Source organism: Odontesthes bonariensis, chromosome 15 (assembly GCF_027942865.1).
Source record: "Odontesthes bonariensis isolate fOdoBon6 chromosome 15, fOdoBon6.hap1, whole genome shotgun sequence".
Classification (NCBI taxonomy): Eukaryota; Metazoa; Chordata; class Actinopteri; order Atheriniformes; family Atherinopsidae; genus Odontesthes; species Odontesthes bonariensis.
In genome coordinates, this window is record NC_134520.1 from 27,181,920 (window position 1) to 27,201,125 (window position 19,206).

The window sequence follows — 19,206 nt, forward strand, 5'->3', positions numbered from 1 at the left end:
TAATAAAAACCTTGCTGTAGTGTAAGACCGGGTCAGGGGAAACAACTACACCGTTTCCCCCGTGACAAAAAACGGAGGAAATGATGGGAGATTAAGGTCAGAAGGAAGGACTGGAAAGCGACAGATTTCTCCGTGTTGTGTGAGGTAAATGTCATTTTTTCTCTGACTTTTGTTAACAATTACTTCAAAAAATAAAGTCATAATAGCATTAATATATACCATGCTCTCAAAAACTCCTGACACCGCTTAAGAAATGAATTAAGTTTGAAGTTAGTCTAGCCTTATGCTAACCTGTAGCTAGTTAGAAAATTAGCAGCTACTGTCATAACAACAGTAACTCGGATGCATAACACCTACTGTGAAAACGACTTGTGCATTTAATTCATGTCGATGTAGACAGCCACATTTCGGTAACACATAACTTTGCCTCAGTTACTAAGTTGTTACTGCTATCGGGCTAATGTTATGGTCCGTTATGGTCCGTGCGATTTACATCTTACTGAAACTCACGTCCATAGCCTCATCCCATACTGTCAATCGCGTTATCATTTTCTTATGTATTTGGCAAAGAAACTGCAACTTTGTGAAGAATTCAGTAGTTAGTCATGAACATTTTGGCTTCAAGATAAGCTGGGGAACAATAGTCTGTTAATGGGGGGGAGAAAGGAGAGAAGGGGGAAGAAGGGAGGGGGAAAGAAAGAAAGAAAGAAAGACGAAGAAGAAAGCGGCTGATCCCAGAGTCGCGAGTTCGATCCCACCAGTCGCATATTATGTTTTAATGAAACGGCTCAAACTATAGTATTGTTTTAAAGTATGTATAATGTATATAAAGTATGTTTATTTCCTAAAGCACTTTCTGAGTGAAGTGAGTGGTAAATTGTTCCTAGTTTATGCATAAAATTATTACTAATATTTCAGAATCAATAGCAGCTCATATTTATTCACAGTAAAAGATCATAGACCTTATCTGTTTTTAAAGAACCAAATATTTATTTGTCAACAACAAAAAGAGTGAATTAAACAATTTTAACCTAAAAAAACTAAAAACTGTGAACAATCTTAGCATTTATTTTACAAATTTACAAATTTTAAACAGTTGGACTTTGTACACAATTACAATAACAAAAATCATGTAGTATCACCATTAAATAAAATAAATAACCCTCTGTGAAATAAATTAAAAGATTGAGAGGTTTGAAACAGCAGTAACTATACAATGAAAAAAAGTTTGTAAATGCTAAAAAAGTATAAATGAGTACACACTTGTGGCTTCTTTTTAATTTCTTCCAGCCACTGCTCTTTAGTTAGAGTTTCACTAGAGGGACAGTAAATTTGCCCTCTATATTGGCTGTGTCCTGTTGCAGCAATTCTGAACTGCCTGCATTTTTTGCACGTGTTGTGCAAAACTTTGCGGGTCAGTTTCCGGGGTGCTCTATTAGGATGAGTGGAGCCTGCTATGGGAGCCGGAGCAGGGGCCAGAGGAGGGACCAAAACAGGAGCCAGAGCAGCAGCCAGAGGAGGGACCAAAACAGGAGCCAGAGCAGGAGCCAGAGGAGGAACCAAAACAGGAGCCAGAGCAGGAGCCAGAGCAGGAGCCAGGGCAGGAGCCAGAGCAGGAGCCAGAGCAGGAGCCAGAGGAGGGACCAAAACAGGAGCCAGAGCAGCAGCCAGAGGAGGGACCAAAACAGGAGCCAGAGCAGGAGCCAGAGCAGGAGCCAGAGCAGGGACCAAAACAGGAGCCAGAGCAGGAGCCAGAGCAGGAGCCAGAGCAGGGACCAAAACAGGAGCCAGAGCAGGAGCCAGAGCAGGAGCCAGAGCAGGAGCCAGAGCAGGAGCCAGAGCAGGGACCAAAACAGGAGCCAGAGCAGGAGCCAGAGCAGGAGCCAGAGCAGGAGCATGTGGAGGAGTGGCAGAGAACGTCCAAAAACTCTGTGTCTGTAAAGTAGTGGGGACAACATGAACCTGAGGCCTTTTGGGTGGAGCAGGGAGAAGCTGCCGCTGTCCTGGTGGATTTGTATCATCTGTAAATGTTAGGTTTCTTTTTAATTTGGCCTGTCCCACAGTGTTAGGTGGTAAACTGTAAATATGTGTTGGTTCTGAATGTGGTATGGCATAATGGGGACGTATACTTTATTAATGTGAATTCCAGGTATGCCTGTGACACACGTGTCATTCGCCTGATGCGGGATCGGACTCAGGGCAACAGCTCTGCACGGCTGTTAAAACAGCTGAAAGAAAACCACGGGGAGGAATGGCTGGATAGGTTGGGGCACTATTTTGAAGAGTGCTCTAACTTTGTTAATCGGCCCAGCCTGTTCCCAGTTGTGTGCCAGGAGCCCCCAGAGCCCGCTGACGTCCCCACTGCTCGCTGGCTGCTGTCTGTGTATGGCAGAGACATCCTGTCACGCATAGACCACATCAAGGCCAGCCTCACATCCACCTTGGGCACCATCTTAAAGTTGGACTCCACCAAAAAGGTGAGTAATAATGTAATGATAATAACAATTATAATTATCATCATCATTATTATTATCATATGCTCCTAGAAAAACTACTTTGTAATGTGAGAGTATTAAATACACTAATTTAAAAAGGTTTGGTAGATCACACTCATTTTTTCTAATTTCACAAACAACTAAACTTGTTTCATTCTAATTATTTGTGAAATGTTTATTGTACAAAGTGCATAAAAAATGCAATGAAATCTATGGCATACAGTGGTTTCTAATGACAAGACAAACTGTGAGATTTAACATCACATTTTTAATTGTAGATCACAAAGAAGCTGGCAGGACACAGCAAAGGAACGGCCCTGTGGGTGTCTTCTGTGGGCAACGAGCTGGGCCAAATCTTAAATAGTGTCCTGACTGTGCAGGAGGGTCCAGGACTGGACAGGATGGCTGCTGGCCTGATGGAGCGGTACCGCCAGGCTGCGGTTGCACCTCCCAAGGTGCTTTATGTGGACTGTGGCTGCTGTATAACTGAGGGGCTGAGCAAGCTGCAGGCCAGGTTAGGGGAGTGGCCAGATCTCCACATACGACTTGACATTTGGCATTTCATGCGGCGGCTGGCTGTGGGATGTACGACAGATGCTCATCCCCTGTATCCTGCTTTCATGAGGGCCCTGTCCTCGTGCATCTTTGAGTGGGATGCAGGGGACCTCGACCTCCTCCGGAGATCAAAAACAAAGCAGCTCCAGCAAGAACAGAGACCTGGTATAACCAGATCCATGGTGGACAGCCATATGACAAAAAAAGAGTTGAGTACTTTCTGCCGTAGGAGGACTCGGGGAGAGGAATCAACTCTTGTGCAACTAGAACGGCTGCTGGAGGAGCTAAGGGGTCCAAAAGGGAGAGACCTGATGGGTGTTCCTCTGCTGGATGAAGTGAGGATGGATCACATCTGGCGTGTGCAAAAACGGCACATAAAATGCATCCAGGATGTTCCAGGGATTCTGTTGTACACTGAAGTAGGCAGCAGGAACAAGAGTGGCATCAAGCTCACCAGCTACCGCTGTGCCAGAGGATCAACATCGCTCGAGTCATTTCACTGCCATTTGAACAGGTTTATTCCTGGTAAGTCACTCTCTACATGATTACACCTCTTAGCTGGATTTGATATCAAAACTGGATCAACAAGCAATTTGGATATTAATGGCATGTTGCCTAGATTTAACATTCTCCTCACTGCTGTTCTCCTCGTTTGGGTCTGTGGAGGTTTAACGCCGTGTTACCACTACATCTTTTATCCTTTTAATTGAGATGGTTTTGTGTTTGAGACAACGCTCTTATTTTTTTTGTCTGTAAAAAAAAATAAAAAAGGCTTCTCACATATAGCCATCAATTAACCATAAATTTCCCAAGTTTTTTTCTGTATTAAAGTTTGAATTTTAATTAATTTGATTTCATTGCATTATGATTGTATGCCAATGAATTGGATATAATAGGCTCGAATTGAACTGTATCTTTGAAATGCCTTGAGATAACATTTGCTGTGATTTGGCACTAATGAAATTAAACTGAATTGAATTGAACTAAATTGCTTTCATGTCACAGTCAGACCTATCTTTCCCTATTCATTCCTGAGCCCGCTCAACCACTCCAGCTAAGAGGTGCACTCTGTCGTCTCAGCTGACTGAAGGTGTCGTAAAGTGTTGAGTTTGAATGTTGCATTTACAAACAGTAACAACTATTTTTGCAGTATAGATTAAGATTAACATATTTTACAAACCAGTGTCGCTGTAACACCTGATCTGACTGAAACAAAGGAGCAAAATGAAATGTTGGGAATACTCACCCAATCAGAAATGTTCAGTGCTGGTCATTTTTAGACGAGGTGCTGAACATGAAAATTGAATGAGAGTGCTGTCGAGTCAAAATCCAAAAATCTGTGTGATTCTGTGGAGTAGAAAACACTGTTGGCTATACTCGTGCGTATCATATTTGTAACTGAGATAAATTGTGAAAAACTAGAGTTACTTAATGTCTATAATTCCCCTTTAGTCTTTGAATAAGACCGAGCAGGAATTATTCAGAGCTTTTGTATCACTACCTTGTTATACTTTTGTGAAAAATATGATATTCATTTCATTTTATGATCATTGTATTGTAGCCATACAAATTAGATGATGACAATTTTGAGTACTCTGTCAGATTTATAGCACTTTGATTTGAAGGTTTTGAGTTTAAGACACTGTGATTTTCTTTTGTTTTATAGTGAAACCAAGTCCTCCAGTCAACCTTTCAAACCATCAAACCCATGAGGGAGAACTCATTGTCTCCTGGGACAAACCATCAGACTTTCTGTCTGGCCCACTGAGATAAGAGGTCCGATACTCCTCCGATACTACTCATTCAACCTGGCAGGTAGATACTCACCTGTTGCAAACCAAGGGAGTTGTATATGTGTGTCTGTTTGTGGTAATTTCCCTTTTCCCTTGAACCTGTAAGGATCAAGGGACAAGTCATTGAACAACTGCAGTCCTATAAAAATCTGGGGACAATCATTGATTCGAGCCTAAACTTTAAAGAGAACTGCAAAGCTGTGAGCAGGAAGGGACACCAGTATGGCGTGATCTTTGTGCCACCAGGTTGAGCGCGCAGTGACACTGATTTGAGGGCACAGATCTATCTGAAGGAACAATCATTTTAAGCGTGTGCGTATGAATCTCACACACGCTCGCTCGGACACGCGCTCAACTCTGACAAACTGCTCGTTCGAACGGCACTCTGCTCGCGCTCGGCTCTATCTCTCTGCTTGCTCGCGGCTCTGTCTCTGCGCTCGCAACTCTGTTAGTTGTATGTAAATGAGCCACACCACCAGCCAATCACAGACTGGTAGTTTTCACAGACTGGTATTTGTGTGATAAATAATAAAAAAATAAAGAGGAAGAATTGTAATAATCATGTTAAAACTGGTGTAGTTGGGTGCTAGCTAGTTAGCCTACTGATTATTGTTGTAGGGTGTCACAAATATTTTAGAGAAAGAAACCTAACATCAACTTTTTTATTTGTTTCTCTTTATATTCTTTTATGTATTTTAATGCTTCTTCCACTCCCTGCTGCAATGCTTTTATTTTATGTAAAGCACTTTGAATTGTTCTCTACATGAAATGTGCTACAAATAAATTTGATTTGATTTTGATTTGATCAAAATCTAAAACGGTAGAAAAATAAAACTACACCAGCTTAGGAAATTAAATGTTTGAAATATTGAAGTGGTTGTTTTTACCTAGTAAGTTATGAACTATAGCAGCTGACCCACAGTGGGTTTTTTAAACTTTTAAACTTTAAACTGATCAATTGTGTTATTGGTTTAATCTGTAATGATTACTGGTTTGACAAAAAAATATAACATCTAGTTTAATTCCTTTAGGGTGATGGTAGAAGTTCAATTGAGTCTGCAGACTCTGCACTGATTGGCTGGTGGTGTGGCTCATTTACATACAACTAACAGAGTTGCGAGCGCAGAGACAGAGCCGCGAGCGAGCAGAGAGATAGAGCCGAGCGCGAGCAGAGTGAGCCGTTCGAGCGAGCAGTTTGTCAGAGTTGAGCGCGTGTCCGAGCACCTATGAGCGAGCGTGTGTGAGATTCATACGCACACGCTTAAAATGATTGTTCCTTCAGATAGATCTGTGCCCTCAAATCAGTGTCACTGCGCGCTCAACCTGGTGGCACAAAGATCACGCCATACACCAGCGGCTGTTCTGTCTGAGGCTGCGGCTACACGAAAACGAAACGAGGTTTTATTTGAAAACGGGTACGAAAATTCTTGCAACCACACGGCAACGCGCTGCTGTAAAGACTCAGGTCCAGACGAAAACGGATGAAAACGATGAAACGATGCAGTACACACGCCACTGTGTCACGCCACGCTGTGAGACAATAGAGAAGTGTTAAAATTGGCTCACGAAGTCAACGTTTGACTGACGCAAAAATGTTTTAGCTGTAACAATGGAAACGAAACGAGGCCGTTTTCAAACTTTCCCATTATGGAACCCGTTCTCAAAAACTATCGTTTTGGGGTAGTGGGAACGCCGGCTCCGTGTGGCCGCGACAGCGAAACGATAAGAAAAAGTATCGTTTACAGTGAAAAACGTTTTCGTGTAGCCGCAGCCTGAGGAAGTTGTCCCATTTCCACATTGATAGGACCATGATGACACTGTTTTATCATGCTTTTATCGAATCTATTTGAACCTTTTCACTTGCATCATGGTTCGGAAACTTGTCCCTAAAAGAAAGGCGTTCACTCAACCAGATTATTAAATGGTCAGGTCGGTTGATTGGGGAAACACAGCTGGGCTTGGAGTCGCTGTACGCACTTTACTGCGGAGATCTATTTTACAATTTATTTATTAATGAATTCTTTTTATAGAAACCCTGAGCCTGGTTTCAACCTTTATTTATTGTTCCTTGCCTTGTGGGCAATATCTACTTTTATCCTGTTCAGTGAGCATTGTGAGTACTTGCCATGTCTGTCTTTGTATTGTCTTGACCTGTCCTCTGTCAAATTAATGTCTGTTAATAAGGTGCGGGAGATGCCTTCTCCTATTTTCTGCAGAACAGATCTACCTACGGGGACTAATAAAGTCAACTGAACTGAACTTCTCTTACTCCAGGTGGTGTCTACTTTTGGAAAGCCCAAGCTGTCTCTGGATCTGAAGCCCAACCTAAACTACACCATCCAAGTTCGCTGCTCTGGCCTGGCCGAGCCTCCTATGTGGAGCGAGTGGAGCAAGCCACACAACATCCTACTGAACAGTAAGAGGAGCAATTTCCTTCTTTACATGGAGACAGATAATTCAAAGAAATGTAGGCTTTTTCCCTGATAAACATTGGGGAGCTTCAAATTTTTGTTTTCTGTGTTATGAATGAAGTCACTCAGTGTAATTCTGCCCTGTTTTTGAGTCATTGTTTATAAATGTCTGGAGATCCACACTCTTTAACAAGGGGTTTAAGGCTCCACTTGGAAGAACTCTACTGGTTCATTAAATTGATCAGAAAACCACTGACATCCAACTCTGACTTACAAAAGAGGGCTACTTTCACGAGTTGCTCTGTTTCAGAGAGCATTGTATGGCTCTAAAATATGGGAGTGAAATGACACTCTAACTGTTTTGTTTTAAAGAGACACTGTAAGCTGTAAATAAAAACATAATTCAGCGATTGTAAATTTTATAATCTGATCTTTTCTTCACAAGAAGCCAAAGAAAATGTATCAAATGATGAAACTGAGATATTCTACTATTACATGAAACATATTAGCTCATTTTGAATTTAATGGCAGCAACACATCTTAAAGTGTTGAGACAGCAGCAATAAAGCTGGTACTAAAAAGAAATGATTGCAGAATCTCTTATAAGTGAAGATAGGCAGGGGCTGCTATCATCCAAATAACTTTTGTCTACAAAGTATGGAGCAATTTCAGAGTAATGTTCCTCAAAGTAAAATTGCAAAGACATTTAATAATCCATCATTGACAGTACATAATATCATCAAAAGAATCAGAGAATCTGGAGAGAATCTCTTTCCAACTCTTCAAAGAAAGATTACGCTGTTGGCCTAAAACAGAAACTTCTTTGCATACTTCAAGAGTGCACATGCAGTACATTCATTTGATAAAATAGGCTACACAATTGTAACTCATCAGATCTACCTGTGCTGTCACGATGTGGGAGTGATACTGATGAGCTTTTATTTTATGCTATTATATATTGAATGAGTAAGAAATCTATTTGTTAGTTAGGGTTGTTATGCCAGATATGTGGAAGATACCCTGGAAACGTGGAACCTCGTTAGTAGCTCAGGCCCTAGGTGGCTGCAGTGGAACTCTAATTTTCCATTTGCGATCTTTGCATTTCTTTATTGTTTCTGAGTTTTAATTTCTAGTTCCTTTAAAGTCTTTAAACACTTGATGTGAATCTCGTGGATTTATAGTTAATTTATCGGTGGAATTATTGTAATGTATGTTAAAACAATAGGATAACAACCAGATGGGAGTGGGTTCCCTGTTATATTTGAAGAAAAAAGATCAATCAAAACCTGAACTTCATAACACGATTATAGAAATATATCCTGGCATAAATAAAGGTTATTTCTGAGGGCCTCATAAAAAGTAAGAAGTGAGATATCACAGCAAAGTGCTATGTGTGGAGAAAGGATGATATAGTATTCCAGCATAAGAACCGTATCCCATGTGTGAAACATTTTGGTGAGACTCTAAAGCTTTGGGCCTACTGTGTATCTATGAAAGATACTGGACCCCTGGATCTAAACATCTCTGTACCTTTAACTGAACATTTGCAATGCTCAGCAGCTGAGAGTTGTCTTAACTCAAATGAGTTTCACAACTTCTTTAAAGTGCCAGTTGGAAATTCTCCAAAAACTGAAAAAAAAAATAGGGGGTGTGAAGTTCTAGCTGTCAAAAAAGAAGAAAACAAGAATAACACACCGCACCCTTTACACAGAAGTACCCGCACATGTTTCTGTTCTGCCAGTATTAGCAGAACAGTGAGCTCTCTTCAGATGATAGTTGACTGCATGATATTCTACAGCATCTGACAGAGAAAACACTTTTTTTTTATTCCATTGAGGTTTCTAGTTTTTTTTTGGTGAAAATCTAAATGGAAACTAGGTGAAATATAATGAGTCAGGTCTTACTTTTCTTCTTTTATATTTCTTCTGACATTTATCCAGCTTCTTTTCAAAACATGTCTTGATTGCTGGAAACCAAAATGAGGAGGAGATATGCTGGTCCTTACAGAAAGAAACATTTGTATATTTATTTTCTGTGTGCAGCCGTGAGCTACATCCCTGAAACAGCTGTGGCACTACCAGGGGAATATGTAACAGTGTATTGTGTGTTCAACGACCACAGCAGCAACGCCAGCATGGCCATGTGGACGCTCAACCTCCACCAGCCACTTAATCACAGTCAGTACTACCCAGTCAACCAATGGGTAAGAAAAAATAATGTGTTTTTCTGATAACCAGTAAGCTCAATGACTCTCCTGTGATTTAATTATTTTTTTTAAAAAGCAGCTCATGTAAATATGTATATTTTATTTACTATTTTACCTATAACAGGTCAGCAAGATTACAGTGCGTGCTCCAGAGACTGGAATATACGACCTGCTGACATGCGCACCGGAGTTGACCTTTCCTTATCCTTACAGCAAGATCTATGTGGAAGGTGAGTTTTGTTGCACAAATAAAATCAAAACTGAATAGCATTCAGTTAATGACTAATACAGCTACAATTTACTCAACTCAACTTAACTTTATTTATAAAGCCTTTTAACACAGCCGTGGCTGAAACAAAGTGCTGTGCAACACGAAATACAAGGCATAAAACACATTTAGAAGAAAGGAATGCATAGTTTATTTTCAGTGGCTGGAAGCCAATTCTCTCTGCAAGCAAACAAAAAAAGGAAATAAGGTGGGAACATGTCACAACTCAACAATGGGAGCCAAAATCATCCGAGGCAACCTTTGGTGAAGTATGTTTCATCACTGCTAATTGTAACTACTTTTCGCTCTGTTTTTCAGGGGCTTTCATTGATATAAAGTGCACAACCAGTGGGGACATCGATGCTATGGTTTGCAAGTGGAGCAACAAAGAGAGGATTAAACTCAAATTTCAATCCAAGTAAAGCAGCATTTTCAACTTTCTCTGTAGTGAAGTGTTTTTTTATGTGTAGGCATGCAGTGTTGTTTATGAAACCCTTTGCAAACATTAAGGACTTAATGTGCTGAAAACATGGAAATGCCTGAACACGGAGCACCGGACACATCCTGGAAATGCTACAAATCCTGTGCAATCCTGTGCTTCCTGAGGTGATACCAGGACATTTTCATTTAGCAGTTCACCTTATGTCACCGTTATCAGCGTGTCTGACCTCAAGAAAAACAACAAGAAAAAATATATGAATTTGGCCTACATTCTGCTGTCTGGACATAAGAGGAAATGTTTTAACCCTTAACCCTTGATAAATGATTCTAAATTGGTAAACGAAAGGGTTTGTTGCTGTTATTTAGACTGTGCCTGAAAGTCTCCACTTAGTAGTAAATGGAAATGTGTTATACGCTTCATATGTCTTTTTGTTTGTTATTTTTTAGGCTAATGGCAGCTAAAAAGAGACAATTTATCGTGTCTTACTGTAGCTTTCACCATTTTGATGCTATTGTTTTGGCAAAATCTGCCCACCAACAAAGACAGATGGACAGCGTACTAAAGAGGTGCTTTGTGATAGTCTGTTTAGTCTATTTTCCTACAATTCATCTGTCCAGGACCACATTTTACTGTGATGCACTTGCACACACATAACAGTTCCAGCTTTGTCACTCCAGCTGGTAACAATTGTGTTACAAATTTAAGAAGCAAAGAAGTAAGGAGTTTCTGTTGCTAAGCAGTCATCCTAGAATCACTCCTGAAGAAGCACACTAACATTTTGGTGCTAAAGTGAGACTTAAGTTGAAATAAATGAGAACTATCTTTTAATTTTTGCTTGTGGGCATCTGATGCTATGTCTCATCTACAGCGGTTTTAATCCCACTGGTGGGGAGAAGACATAAGACCAAGAATAACATGACTTGTCTTATTTTTTGTAATTTATTCTTGGCAGGTGGGCTGTCATGCCATGCAAGGAAATGAAGGAAAGGGAGAGAGCTGGTGAGAATGTTGGGGTGATGGGACCTCCTTGCATGGAGGTCAGATCCACTCAGAAAACCTGCACCATCCAGCCTCTGAATCTAGCCTGCTACAAACTGTGGTTGGAGATGCCATCTGCATTGGGTCTCATCACATCCAAACCTCTCTTCCTGTCACCTTTAGATCATGGTGAGCGTGATGTGGGGAGCACATCTTTAGAAGTATTGCAGAAGTCATTATTAGTTCATATGCACTGGGTCCCTTGGGTGCATTTAAAAATTTTGGCTATTTGAGAAATATCGATCTCCTTCTGTTAGTTAAGATCAATTTTCCACGTTAAGTATTTGCAGTAAAAGAGACAAGTCATTTGACTTTATGACTGAATTGAGAAATATTTTCTTTTATATTAGCTCCAAACATGTTCATTGGATGTTCTACAGCAACTGTGATACTGTCCTACATATTGTAGATACTCAAACCTGAAACCCTATGCTTTTCCTTGCACCCCAATACAGTGAAACCTCACACACCTACGAACGTTAGGGCGCTGAGCAAGAGCAGTGGAGTCATGAAGGTAACTTGGAAGCATCCACCTCTGCCGGTCCAGGGCGTCCAGTGTGAGTTTCGGTACTGCTTGTCATCCAATGAGAGAGATGAGTGGAAGGTGAGTTTGTCACAATGATTAACCATCAAAGGCATTTACTGAAATTTTGGCCAGGTGGCAGTATGGACTGCTTGCCGCTCTCCAGAATATATTATTCTCCACCCAGTATAGATTTGAAATGAAATATTTTGTAATTGCAAAACGGAACGCTCATTTATTGTTGCTCATTTGAACACGACTCAAACTGATCTTTCCAAAATGTTTTTCTTTTTTTTTTAGATATGCAATTACACTATAGGGATCAAGAATAGCTCAATTCCATTTTCAATGTTCCTGTTGAAGCTGAACAAAAGGAACAAACATAATGACTGAGCTTCAGATAGCTTTAATTATAATAGACTTCAGATTATACTTTTTTTTTGTCTCCCTGCCGAAGTAGAGGCATAAGAATGCTGTTGCTTGTCTGCAAGCTTACACAAACTAACCAGCAAAATTTCATAAAATGTGCATAGTGGGCAATGGAATATCGCAAAACATTTTGGCGTTGATCCAAATCATACCAGTCATCTATTTAAAAGTGCTAAAGATGTATTGTCCCCATGCCAATCTTACTTCTATTTGTGATATTTGTCATTTTTCAAAATGATCTCTAAAAACGTTGTATCTGCAGGTCCAGAGTTCAGTGCGGGATCCTTGGGGAGAAGTTGTGATACCAGACATATGCCAGGAGTACATGGTTCAAGTACGCTGCAAGCACATCAGTGGGAAAGGCTACTGGAGTGATTGGAGTAAATTTGTAAAGTCCACACCTCTTAACAGCAAAGGTAAGGACATTTCATTCCCAATCTAAACTTCAAAAAGCATTCACTTTGACAGATGCAGTTTCATTTGAATGTAAAAAGTCACATCACAACTTTACATATCTGCTCTAGCGGAAAAAGGTACACATAAATACCATAATCTTATCTTAAGGGTATAAACGGAGGGCAAAAATCTATTTAATGTTCAATGATTGGTCTCCTCAGCTCCTGAACGTGGTCCTGATTTCTGGAGAATCCGTCAAGATGACCCAGACAGAAGAAAGTCTAATGTCATTCTGCTATTTGAGGTACACAAAGAAACATTTTATGGCATATTATAAAAGACGGTGCTTGGATTTTTCAGCCCGGTCTCTATTTTCACATGTATTTTGGAGGAAATTATTGGTAATTGCAAAAATCTTTGTCATTTGATCCAGATTAAGTTAACAGCAATCACTATTCATTTCATTTGAATGGCAACCGCAGAGTAGTTGCAATCTGATTAGTAAGCTTGCCAGTTATGATTACAAACAGCTTTACTTTTCTTCATTCAGTTTCCCTGTTATGTCACATTGCAGCTGTTTACTTGTTGCTGGTCATTCTTTACACCAAACCAGGACTCAGGTTGACTTTTCTTAAATTTGAATAGAAAATGAACTGATTAACTAGTATCTGTGTAGCCGAACTTGATATATCTTATCCCTCCATGTTGTGCTTTAAATTTTTGTTTATATTCAGCTTAAAATGGCATTGCCCAGCCGTCTAAAGTTGGTGAGCTTTGAAGATAGCAATGCTTTTTTTCCTAGGATTTCGGAGTATCTGGTGACTCCTACTGTGTGGATGGATTTATAATCCTGCGCCAGGCCTTGAATGGATCTGTGATGAAGATAAAGACCGATCTGGTGTCCTCCTACAGCTTTGAGTGGGATCAGGACTTCCAGACTGTGACCGTGGAGGCCTTCAATAGCATTGGCAGCTCCATTAACAACATAAACATGACGCTGGAGAAACAACCTAAACGTGAGTGAGGAATCGTACAGAAGGTTTGATCAATCACAAAGGAAGGTTGACATGTTTTTGTATGAAATACATGGAAATCTGCCCTCACCACTGTGGTCTGGAGCTGTAGGTTCTATGTTGCGGCGTCAGAATTATGCTCAAATATGAATATTTGCTTTTTGAGAAACAAACGTGTACTTGACTTGTTTTTGTTAATTGGCCACAAACGTTTATTCTTTCCTGCTTTACAACACATTGCAGAAGAATATGGGGGAAAAATGGCCACTGAAGTGTATGTTTGAGATAAATTTTTTTTGTCTGTACTTGGTCAGATAAATCTATCTTTGATAATTGGCTATGTTAAACCATTGATATAAAAAAGCCCACTCTCAATCATGGTCATGTAGCAGATTACATGTTGATATCTATCCTTGCAGAAAAATAGTTTGTATGAAGAGTTTCAGTCTGGAATTGGAGCACATTGCACTGAAATTACAGTAGCTAAAATGACAAATTACTTCTTTATTGCTTCCAACAGAGGACTTTGCTGGTTCTTTTTTTTTTTTTTTATCTCAGTGCGGCCTTTGACACAATCAGTCATGAATTTGGATGAAACTGGGTTATTAATGTTGGCTGAAATCTTTTTTTAATATTTAGCTATGCAGTTATCTAAATAGTATTATTTTGGCGTTGAGTGCCGTTGTTCTAAACCTTGGGAGTTTCTTTTTTTTGTCCAAAATTTGTTTTTGATTTACATATTGAACAAGTCTCTCCATCAGCCACTTTGATTTGCAGAAAATTACCGAAATCAGAAGTGTCCAATCCCAAAGTGCTGCTATAGATGTTGATTTGAAATTTCCAGCCCTGCACATGCAGATTTATCTGTAGGTATCAATGAATAAAATACGTTATATACAAAGTTATATGTTTATCAGTTGTTTAGTTTTAGATGCTGACAGGCTGAAAGCAAATGGAGAAGAAGCCTGGATAAATTGTATGTAATAAAATATCACCAGATCGGTTTCCCCTTAACTTGTCATGTGTGCGCCAACTGGAAGCATGAGATTTACCCGACAGTATTGTTTCTTTTCTGCACTGCAGGACCCTGTATGCATTGGTTCCATGTGTTGGCTATAAACAGCACCTGTGTGTCTCTGTCATGGAGCTTGTTGGACAGCAGCTCTATCCCTCTGTTCATGGTGGTCCAGTGGTCCTCACAAAGGCAGCAGGGCCCTGAGGACCCTGGCCTGAGTGAACAAAAGTGGGTCAGACTGCCCTACACTGATCGCCCTGTCTATTTACAAGGTAAAACATTTTCTGCGCTGTCTTTGTGATTATTTTCTTTTCCCTTTTCACTGTTTATAGTAAGTGGTATCAGCCAAAATGACCTTGAGACATTTTTATGATAATTTCAGGAGATTTTTATGGCTATGAGGATTTTGTCTTCTACTTGTATCCCGTGTTTGCTGATGGGGAAGGAGAGCCGATGTCCACTTCAGGTGTGCTTTCTGTTCAGATTTCCATTAATATCACACGCAACACTAAACGCCAGCACTTTCATTGTATCATTAGATGTCTAATGTGTACTCTCTCCTCGTTACAGCAACCAGACGAGACCCTGAAGCCTACATTATACCATTGTTCATCTTTATACTTTGTGGGGTCCTATTTTTCAGCCTGGTTATCATGCAAAAAAAGTAAGAGCCTATTCTGTCTGAAAAATGACTGCTTGTGTTTTAACATGCAGATTTTTGCAGGTTTTGATCCATGTATACCTTTGTTTCTGGTGTAAATTATAGGGATCCAATGTGAAAACAATTAGCCTTGCATGCAAACACCTGTAAGAAATGATAAATGGGGTTAATCACTAGGTTGCAGTATAATTCGGGACACAGTGACACTGATAATGAAAAATTAGAACTGTGACATTTAACAGCTCATGAGGGTGTAATTAGAATTGATACTAGTCGATAGGAGGGGGAGGAATCATGCAACAGAAAGGAAGGAGAGAAGAGTGCTTCGATTGTGTGTTCATCCTGAATATGTTTTATGTTTAATTTCCAGAATGAAAAAGTTAGTGTTGAAGAATGTTCCCAATCCAAAGAAATGCTCATGGGCTGAAGGTCTTAACTTCAAAAAGGTAAAACAACTTAATATGAAACTCAATGCTTGCTATTGGATGAGATGGAAATCTATAGAATGTCTAGATAGCCCGACTGAATCTGATCCTGGTCAATTAATCTGCCTTCAGCTACTCTAAAAGGTCACTAATTCATTATGGTGCCACATTAACGGCAGCTTGTTGCCGCAGCTCTTGACATATTTTGTCTTTTTCCAAAAGCTTTATCCTACAAAAAAACCCCAGATTTATAAAAAAAAAAAAAAAAAAGTATTATTGGATTTAAATAAATTGATTTAATTAGATTGTTCAGTCTTTACCCCAAGCTAAGCCGACCAACCTCATAACATTTTACCAGGAAACATGAAACAATAAACACACTTCTCAAATTTTTAAGCTGTTTTCTTCTATCCACCACCACATGCCTTTGACCAATGTTCTGTTTTATAACAGACTTGTTTTTATCATGGAGCACTGTTGTAGATACAGTAGGTTAAGCATTTTATTACATGTTGTTTTTCAATGTTTTTTTTTTATCACCTACTTTGAAGACACAGCATAATCAAGTTTATTGAAGCACATTTACATCACAACAGCACTGTATGAGGTAGTTATTTCCACATAGTTACAGAAAACATGCGATTAATTTCTCTTGTTAATATTAAATAAAAGTTAGAGACAGTAACATACTAGGCTTTACCAAAATCTTTGTAACATCAGGGACAGTCTGTGGCATGGTGGTTCAGCTTGTTCCAGAACTCCAGCCATAAATGCCAAATATAAGTGTCAGTAATTCTGATGTACTGTCTTTACTGAAATGCAGTTGTTGTCTTTCCAGGTGGACACCTTTGAGCACTCTTTCCAACCTTTGAAAGGTCTGCAAGCTTTGCCACTGCTGCTGCCCTCTGAGAAGATTTCCAAAATCATCATCGTTGATAAAACTCAGACGGAGGACCTGATGGAAAGTGGAAGACTCCTCAGTAAAACTCCCTCCATAGCCATTAATCTGGATGCATTAATTACCTCAACCCCGAATATAAATGAAATACAACCAGTTGATCCCATAGTGGACCTGCATCAAAGTGGCACTGACACTTCTACCCAGTCTTCAGTCACATATTCCAAAGTGCTTCTCTCTGATCCAAAGCAGGACCAACAGCCCATTCATCTCCATTACAAGGATGATAGTGGTGGTTACTCCAATGATGAAGGAAATTTGTCTGCCAACAACTTGGACATTTCTGTATCTTTCTCCAGTGGAGTGAGGGGGCCAGACAGTTGTTATAGTGTGGAGATAGACAAGTCAAGGCGCTCCTGCTCCTACAACTCTGCGGAGGACATTTCTGAAACATCAGAGGAAGAAGTTAAAGGAGATGTGAAGCAAGAGAAAGATTTGTATTACCCAGTGTAGCGTTACCGGGTATTTATATACCTATTAAATATAAGGATTTATAAGACGTTCTCACTGTCTTAATATCCTTAAACCTCGAAATTAGGGCACCACCTCGCTGATGTTTAAACTTGCTTTAAGTTACAGTCCAGGGAGGACGACTGTTAAAATCTTATATTTAATAGGTATATAAATACCCGGTAACGCTACATATTTTTGGTGCGCCGTGCGAGGCGTTTTACGGTAGACTGACTTACGTGAAGGAAAGCATAAACATGATATTGGCTGGTTCATTATCTGTGTGTGAGCAATGCAAGCAGTGGCTGTGTCTGTCTTTATAAACTTAGAATGACTAAAAGCACTTTATCAGAGTAATCGTGGACGCATGATAACTCTCCAAATCCGTGGGTGCGCAATATTAATTGCACACCGCAGAAGAGCAGCCAGCAGCCCAGCTGCTTCCCCCCAGAATAAAGATTGCATGCACAGCGTAAGAACGCTGAATTTAAAGGCCTGGCCGTAGTTGCGAGTTTCCAACACAGTTGATTTTATTTTTATGAGTATCACAAATTCAGCCGCGAGTCCCGGTGAATTTAGACAACTCAGAGCCTCCTCAAACACAGGAGTTTTGATCCGCTGTAATCTTGCAGCCGGACATAAAAAAAAAAAGCATCAAGGTGCTATATTGAAACCCCATGAAGTGGGGGAGTGAGTTTAAACGTTGTTTAACGGAGCGTTGTGACGCCTAAAATAAAGTAATACAGATTACTTATTGAAAGTTAAAGCTGCTGAGCTTAACTGAATGAGTCAGAGCCGTCGCTCCTGATAAAATAAATGAATAAAATAAATAAATAAAATACACACGGTCACAAAACGTGATCGCATGAATGACTTAAACAGTCAATTGTTTTTGTATTATTAAATAAACGACCGGAACGCCGTGTCTGTTGAACCCAGTTGAAAGAAAAAACTGAGGGTGTGTTTATTTTTAAAATGCTTACAAGCCCTAACTAAAATAATATACGGCAGTAGTGGACAGACCAATTTTGCTGCAGAAAAATTGAGTTGGTGACTCTATTCGTTGTTATTATCAAAGTTGGTGACTTTTAGAAGCATTCTGAACTGAGGCCGCGTGTCTCAAGCATTGTGAATGTTGCAAATCTGTGTTTAAAAAGTTTGTGAGCAAACCACAACATCGCTTGTGCACTGTCTGTGAGAGACGTTAACCCTTTCATTCCCCAGTTGAAATGAGGCAAATTCACTGGGTACTTGAAAGACTATTGGTGGGCGGTGCTAGAAATCGTCACCAGTGACGTCAACTCCTCACTCCCTTCTCTCAAACCCGCCCACTTGAAGCTGTGACGTGAGCGCTCAGGATCACATTAAATAGGATCACAAAGAAAGCTGATCATTTTGCTTGGTACTAACGAATACCAGCTTTATTCGAATATTCTTTAATGCATTTGAATTAATTGTTTGACATAAACAATACCGACTTTGTTATTTAGAAACATTAATTGAAGCTAATTTATCTCAAATGTGTGTCTTTCACCAAATCAGATTACCTTAACAGGAACTGATTATAAGACACTAAGGCTTAAAGAAAACAACAGCCAAGAGCTTGTATGTTCCCTTTTGTGTTAGCATTAATGTTTTCCATCTTTTTACCATAACGGTTAATGATAAGCTTCTAAATTAAATGCATTTCTTCCAGTTTTGAGTAAAATAACACAGTCGTGTTTATTTTAACATCCTTCCTTATTTGTTTCTCAAGTAAACAAATTCAAAAGGAAGAAATTAATTTCAGGAGAACAATCCTTATTCCCAACTACCTTCACATTAACCCAACTATTTTCCCTTGTTCCAAACTCAAACTTATTTTCAGAAAGAACCCTTTCTGAGACAAGTGAAAAAACAAGATGATGGACTTAACAAAAAAGTTGATACTGGGTTATGCCTTAAAGAAAAGATGCATTAAAACACCTGAAACAGAGCAAATCAGTTTAAAACCATCGGCTGAGACAAAAGCTAAAAAGCCCAAAGAAGAATCTCTGACCAAAATGTTAAGTAGTCTAGCCGTGGGGTTCGTTAAACATGCACACCAAGTGATGGAACAAGCCGCTGACAAACTTAAAACTCGGTCACA

The 19,206-nt window shown here is 39.7% G+C and overlaps 2 protein-coding genes across 3 annotated transcripts; both read left to right on the forward strand.

The window, feature by feature from the left end:
• The first annotated feature begins 90 nt into the window (after positions 1-90).
• On the forward strand, positions 91-4,823 carry LOC142399987 (uncharacterized). Its single transcript, XM_075484547.1, has 4 exons — positions 91-144; positions 2,150-2,477; positions 2,774-3,575; positions 4,717-4,823. The coding sequence occupies exons 2-4, from the start codon at positions 2,181-2,183 to the stop codon at positions 4,821-4,823; spliced, it is 1,206 nt and encodes a 401-aa protein (XP_075340662.1). The 5' UTR covers positions 91-144; positions 2,150-2,180.
• On the forward strand, positions 3,248-17,543 carry LOC142400687 (leptin receptor-like). Of its 2 annotated transcripts, none has more exons than XM_075485790.1 (16): positions 3,248-3,575; positions 4,717-4,865; positions 7,118-7,259; positions 9,376-9,457; positions 9,585-9,690; positions 10,047-10,146; positions 11,123-11,337; positions 11,664-11,812; positions 12,423-12,576; positions 12,778-12,860; positions 13,359-13,572; positions 14,653-14,856; positions 14,967-15,050; positions 15,155-15,248; positions 15,616-15,691; positions 16,509-17,543. In XM_075485790.1, exons 4-16 carry the CDS (start codon positions 9,389-9,391, stop codon positions 17,079-17,081), a joined length of 2,121 nt encoding a protein of 706 aa, XP_075341905.1. In that variant the 5' UTR covers positions 3,248-3,575; positions 4,717-4,865; positions 7,118-7,259; positions 9,376-9,388; the 3' UTR covers positions 17,082-17,543. The 2 variants fall into 2 exon arrangements, with proteins under 2 accessions (XP_075341905.1, XP_075341904.1); XM_075485789.1 differs by having other exon boundaries at positions 3,249-3,575; positions 9,297-9,457; positions 16,509-17,542.
• Positions 17,544-19,206: the final 1,663 nt, after the last annotated feature.